This window comes from Microtus ochrogaster, chromosome 24, assembly GCF_000317375.1.
Source record: "Microtus ochrogaster isolate Prairie Vole_2 chromosome 24, MicOch1.0, whole genome shotgun sequence".
Lineage (NCBI taxonomy): Eukaryota > Metazoa > Chordata > Mammalia > Rodentia > Cricetidae > Microtus > Microtus ochrogaster.
In genome coordinates, this window is record NC_022024.1 from 30,722,072 (window position 1) to 30,728,573 (window position 6,502).

The 6,502-nt window shown below is 40.5% G+C and overlaps 1 protein-coding gene across 2 annotated transcripts in view; it reads right to left on the reverse strand.

Moving 5' to 3' along the window:
• Ikbip (IKBKB interacting protein) overlaps positions 1–6,502 on the reverse strand; it is a 21,409-nt gene that overhangs the window by 8,492 nt on the left and 6,415 nt on the right. The window contains exons 2-3 of one of the 2 annotated variants that reach the window (XM_005358173.3): positions 3,356–3,473; positions 1,543–2,878 (exon numbers count right to left, since the gene is read on the reverse strand). In XM_005358173.3, the coding sequence (XP_005358230.1) occupies positions 2,045–2,878; positions 3,356–3,473 (952 nt within the window). In that variant the 3' untranslated portion in view covers positions 1,543–2,044. Of the gene's footprint in view, positions 1–1,542; positions 2,879–3,355; positions 3,474–6,502 lie in introns of those variants that run through there. The other variant, XM_005358174.2, reaches the window with a different exon arrangement.

A 6,502-nucleotide genomic window follows, 5' to 3' on the forward strand; every position in this document is an offset into this window, starting at 1 on the left:
AAAAACCAAAAAAAAAAAAAAAGCTCCAAAAACAAAGGAAGATTCATTAAATGTATCTAAGTCTCTCCAATGACGACTCTGATAAATACAAAATTAAAAACATTTATTTTATTTTATGCATATGAATGTTTTGCATATGTGTATGTGTCTGTGCACCACATTCATGCCATGCCTGCTGTCTGCAAAAGTCAAAAGAATGTGCCAGCTACCCTAGAAAATGAGTTTACAGATGGTTGTGAGCCATCATACGGGTACTGGGAATCAAAGCCAGGTATTCTACAAGAACAACCAGTACTCTTGACCATCGAGTATCTCTTCGGCCCCAAGGCAAATTTCTTTTTTTTTTTTTTTTATTTTTCTAGCCGGTTTCTTTGTGTAGTTTTGGCTGTCCTGAAACTTACTCTGTAGACCCAGCTGGCCTCGAACTCACAGAGATCCACTTGCCTCTGCTTCTCGAGTGCTGGGATTAAAGGTGTGTGCCACCACCGCCCAGCTCAGCAAATTTCTTAGCAAAGGAATACATAGACACAGATATTTTGATGTTTTTCTCATGTACTATTTGCATTCTGCCTCTGTCTTCCAGTGCTGGTATTTCATTCAGGCAGGCACTGCTAGACCCAGTTTCTTATGTCAGTGCTGGGTAAAGTCCTCAGCTTTCATAGCAAGAACTTCACTTACGAAGCTATCTCCTAGCCTTGTTAACCGATTATTATTATTATTATTATTTTGAGATATAGTCTCACTATGTAGAACAGGGTGGCTTTGAACTCATAGTTCTGCTTGCATTGCCCCTGTCTCCTGAGTGCTGGGATTAAAGGCATGCACCACCACCGCCCAGGCTGAGGCTGGTATTAAAGGTATATGCCACCATGCCTAGCTCCAACCCTAATGTTTTAAAAATAAAATCAGTATGTAAAACAAACTTAGTTTCATAAGTTGGGGAATCTTTAAAACGACATAAATCCATTACAATGATCACAGTTTATTGTTATGTTGTTTTATCTTTAAAACAGGCATAGGCTTATTGGCATACTTTTTGCTTTAAGTATCTACTGGTTATATTTAGTAAACCCTAGTGTCACACAGTTCAAACTTTAGAAATTAAAGTCCAGGTAAAAAAAGGACTCCGAAAGCTCATACCTGAAAGCATAACCGGTTAACGGAAAATATTAATGAGGACAGAGTAAGCATATTTACTCACATTTTAAACCTCTTATGAGTAGCTGTAATACAGTTTAGAACCTTTGCGAAAGGGAAACTACTTCCCAGGCGCCATGGTTTTCAGAAGGTGGCAACGCCTCACAGAAGAGCCTCCAGGCTCTCCTGCAGGCATATTACCTTTCAATTTACATAAAATCCCTACGAACCTGGCTGTCTGAACATAAAAAAGCTCCAGAGGCAGGCATGCTATCAACCAACTGCAAGAACGGGTGACAGAAAAGGCATAAGAAACAGACACGGCTTTTAAAAACAGAAAACTAGGGTCACATAGAGAAATGGTAAGTGGTTTCAAGTATTTGCTATGGATATATATATATATATATGTCTCTAGATACATACATATATCTCTAGTATAATAAATACAATTCATAATAATGTCTATTAATTATTGGAAAGACATGTAAATATTAAATATGTTGCCTAAAAAGTAGAGCAATATATATTTTAGAACTATTTTCTTGTTTTTCTTTTTCTTTCTTTCTTTCTTTTTTTTTATTTTTTAAATTTGTTTAAGATAAGGTTTCTCTGTGTAGCCCTAGCTGTCCTGGAACTCCTTCTGAAGACCAGGCTTGCCTTGAACTCAGAAACCCACCTGCTGCTGCATCTGTGTGCTGGGATTAAAGGTGTGCACCACTACCTCCCAGCAGAATTATTTCTATTTAAAATAGTTAGAGTAAGTTTTACACCTTAAAGGGATAAAAGTGTGATTATGTGGTCCATACTCCACTTATTCTCTGGTAAAGTGAGGCAGAGTCCTTTCTTTAATGTAGAACTGACTGATCTCCATTTAACAATACAGTCCATCAAAAGGTACACAGTGAACTTAATAATCATTGGCTCCCTTATTTTCTAGGTTATATTTTCCCAAAGTCCCCTTTTCTCCTGAACTTGAATATGCTATGAAATCGTGAACTTTCCCTTTGAGAACCAGTAGTTCGTTTTGCATCTTTAGTAGGCTGTTGTCATACTGAATTCCCTCAAGGGTCTTCTGCATCTCCATTATTTCGGACACCGCCCTTAGCATATCGTCCTCCATGTTAAACATCTGCACAGTGAGGTCTTCCATTTTCTTTTCTGTCCCCATCAGGTCCTGAGAGACTCTGAGGACAGAGTGGATTGCATTTTCTATAGCTGGCAAATGGGCCTTGCACTCTTCAACTTTGGGTTCATAGTTGGCAAGTTGACTGGTCAACTCCTCATCTCTGGCTAGGAGTGAACGTTGCTCTTCTTCTAGCTTCTCAACGGCTTTTGTATCGGAGCTGAGCTGGGCCTCTACTCGGAGAAGATCCTCCTCTTCTTGTCTGTTTACTGTTCTGATGTTTCGTAGTGTGCTGTCTTCCAAATCTTTTAGCCGCTCAGTGAGCAGTTTCATTTCTTGCTCGGCTGAGTTAATTTTCATGGTAACTTGAGAATGTATATGCTTTGCTTCTGATTTGAAAGTGGCTGTATTATTGCTCATTTCTGCCAGGGTTCTCTCCCAGAAATCTGTGATGGTCTGGAATTTCTCATTAAGGCTTTGCATCTTCTGAGTGAGCATCTCTTCACTGTCCTCAATGTCATGTATGGATCTTTGGAGGCCAGACACTTCCTGTTCAAACTGGGTCATCAAAGCCATGGATGGTGCAGCTTCCTGCAGGATACTTTCAGTAGACTCCAGCTGCATTTACGACACAAACAATCCCGAGCTACTTAATCATTTTTATATTAGAGAAACATATTTTAACAATCAGGAGTATGATATATACAAGGTTCAAATTCTGAAGATACCTATAATATCCAAGTACACCAGAATCACATGGACAGAAACATTCATCATTAATAGTTTTTAACAAATTTAGTAGAGTAGCCCTATGTTGGAAAAATATATTCTTGAACTCATAATCCTAGTTATTTAACATACCTTTTTCATGCGGGCATAGTTGAAAGAAATGATGTTCACGTTCTTGAAGTATACTGGGGTTTCTTTCTTCATGACAATGGGAAGTAACATAGGTGTCCTGTTCATGGCTATCTGGCTTTTAGGGAACTGCAACCGCATAAGACTTGCTACCTCTCCTAAAGCCTACAACTTTGTTAGTTTCTGGCTGAAAGAAGACGGGAGCATCTCCCCCAAGTAAGTTAATGAATGGATTACCTTGTCTGAAATTAAACTGATGGTAGTCTGTAGTCCTTGAAACTCTTTGCTTTCTATTTGTAGCAACTGGTATTGGGTTTCCAGCTTAGAAAACTTTTCTGATTGTTGAAATACAAGCCTGGAGAAGAAGAAAATAATGACTATCACTCGCTTCTGATAAGAACAAGGTGCATTCTCGAACGGTTGCTGCAGTGTCTGTGGGCTGACTTCACCATCCAGGTGCCTACTGAGTGGGAGGGGACGGGATTAACTCAATGCAAAGATGAGTCAGCTGTGCCTCTTTCCAGGGTTCACAGCTCAGTGAGTGAAGCAGGGCAGCATCTCTAATAGATGGACAAAAAATATTTTGGAAGAAGTTAGGGTTGAACTATTTGGAATAAAATCTTTGATCTCAAAGTGCAGCGCTACTAAGCTACTACTAAGTCCCTCAAACTATAGTCCAGACTATGTTATCCTCACCTGTAATTGTATGTTTCAGGGAAGCAGAGGCAGGAGGACCATAAGTTCAAGGTCATCCTCCGTTACATAGTGAGATTAAGGCTCAAAGGTCAACTAGGGCTACATGAGACTCTGTTTAAAAATGGTTATAATAATAAAAATACAGAAGAGAGCCACGCAAAGCAGGCTGTAAAAACTCTGTGTTTGACTATGCTCAGCAATATGCTCATAGCTATACTGTAGCTGTCATTCTACAGTAGGGGGACGGGCAGTTGATAAAGTGCTGGCCATGTAGGCATGAGGACCTGAGCATCATCCCTAGCACCCATTTAGAAAGCTGGGCATGGCGGTGCCCTTGTAATCCCATGAGGATCCGTCAGCCTTAGCTAATCAGTGAGACCCCCATCTTAGTGGGAGGCTCTTACTCAAAGCACAGGTTGTTGCCTCTGAGGAGGGATGACAGAGGTTGACCTCTGACCTCCACACACACGCACACACGCATACACACTCACACTCACATACCCACACACAATTAGGGCTGAACGCAGTGGTAGGAAGGGTGCTTATCTGACGGGTAAAAGACCCCAGGTTGGAAGCCAGCACATATGCAAGCAAAGTTAGAGTGGTCTCTTCATCTGGTAAATAGAGTAGAAGCGAAAAAGGAAAAAAAAAATTATCCTTGGGCTGGAGAGAGAGAGGCTCAGTGGTTAAGAGCACCAGGCTGCTCTTCTGGAGGACACAGGTTCTATCCCCAGCACCCACAGGGTAGCTCACAACTGTCTATAACTCCAGATCCAGGGGATCCAATGCCCTCTTCTCACCCGTACTGCTACCAGGCACACATGTGATGCACATACCTGCAGGCAAAATATTCACACACATTAAAAAAAGCTACCCCAATCTCTAAGAATCTAATGCTTTACTGAGTTAGCCAGACACCTTATCCTAATCTCTGAAACAATGTCTCGAAAACAACAACAACAACAACAACAACAACAACAACAACAACAACAACAACAACAAGAAAAAAGTGCCAAGACCCCAGGATCTAGATTAGTGGTTGCAAATCTTCCCTACATATTGGAACCAATGACCAGACAGCTTTAACACACCCCTAACTGGATCGCCATTTACAGAAATTCTTAATTAACTGGTCATGGATATGGCTTGGACACTAAATAGTCTAACAGCTTCCCAGTCAATCAATGCGGCCAAGCTGAGGATCACTTACTGATCATACTTTATAGTACTTTTCTAGTGAAAGACAAGAGACGCCAAAGTTTCAGAGTTGAGAGGCCTCTCAGAGTGCAGCTGTGTGTATCCTCGAAAAGGTGCCTGTGTTTTGAACTTAAAATGGTCTCACTGGATTGACTACTTGTAAGCCTGTGTAAATTTAAAATGGACAACATTTGCTAAACAAATATTTACAGTGTTGGAATAAATAAGTTTCTCTTGATGATGCAGGTTAATGTCTATCATATAATCCCAGTTTATAGAATTAGCACAGCACTCAGGAGGCAGAGACAGGTGGATCTCTGTAAGTTTGACACCAGCCTGGTCTACAGAGCCAGTTCCAGGATAGGCTCTAAAGCTACAGAGAAACCCTGTCTCAGAACGCGCCCCCCCAAAGGAATTAGTAGAGATCAATTTCTCTTTTGTGTATTTATATAAACTTTTAAGCAAAACACATGCAAAAAGCATGATTTTCCTAATTTTTAAAGTTGGATGATGATTAGACAATTTTTCCTTCCATCTTTTTGTTTTTGTTTTTTCATTTTTGTTGTTGCTGGGAACAAACCTACAACCTGGGGCATCCTGGGTAAGTACTCTCCTACATTCCATAATTGCTTTTGTCATATCATAATTTTAAGTGTTTTTCCCTCTTTAGTAGTATAGACTTACCGCCCAGTAAATGAGCTCATTTCAGTGACTAGTTTTATTATCTGTTATTGTATGTGTTACTCCACACACTTATCCCACAGAGGGGTAAGTTTACTCAGAACAAAAACCTTACTACAGGAGGCTTTGAGTAAAAGTTGATCCATTATAAAAATGCTTTACTGTGCCTGGAAAAGGCGGTTCAATGATTAAGAGCTTTTGCTGTTATTCCAGAAGACCCAATTCAGTTTCCAGCAATGATGTCCAGAGGCAGACACCACACAGGCGCACACAGACACACACAGACACACAGAGAGACTTAAAAAATAAAATAAAGCATTACAGCACCTTTTTTCTCTTTTGTTTTTGTTATGTTTGTTTTTGGAGGCAGTGTCTCATGTAGCCCAGGCTGGCCTCAAACCACTGTATAACCCAGATTAGCCTCTCCAGCCTCCCAAGTACTGAGATCATAGGAATGAACAACTAATGCCTGGCTGAAGGCTTTTGATTTTATTAGACATTTTAATGCTATCTACTGCTGGCATTAAGCAAGGCTTGAATAGTGTCAGGTGAGTGCAAATACCTCTGATACTTTTCTCCTCCTTCTCTTTTAGGTTAGCCTCTTGCCAAAGTAAGAGTCCCCCTTGTTACAAGTAGACAATACAAACAAACAAAAAGCAGCATGCCACTGACTTAGTGCCAGTGAGAAGGAGAAAAAGAGGGTCCACAGTGCTGATGACTTATAACGCATTTTCCACCCTTAGATGCTGTGGGATGTCTGTGCACTGTGTGAAGGTGTATTGCTGTGATCGGTGTAATCAAGAGCTAAAT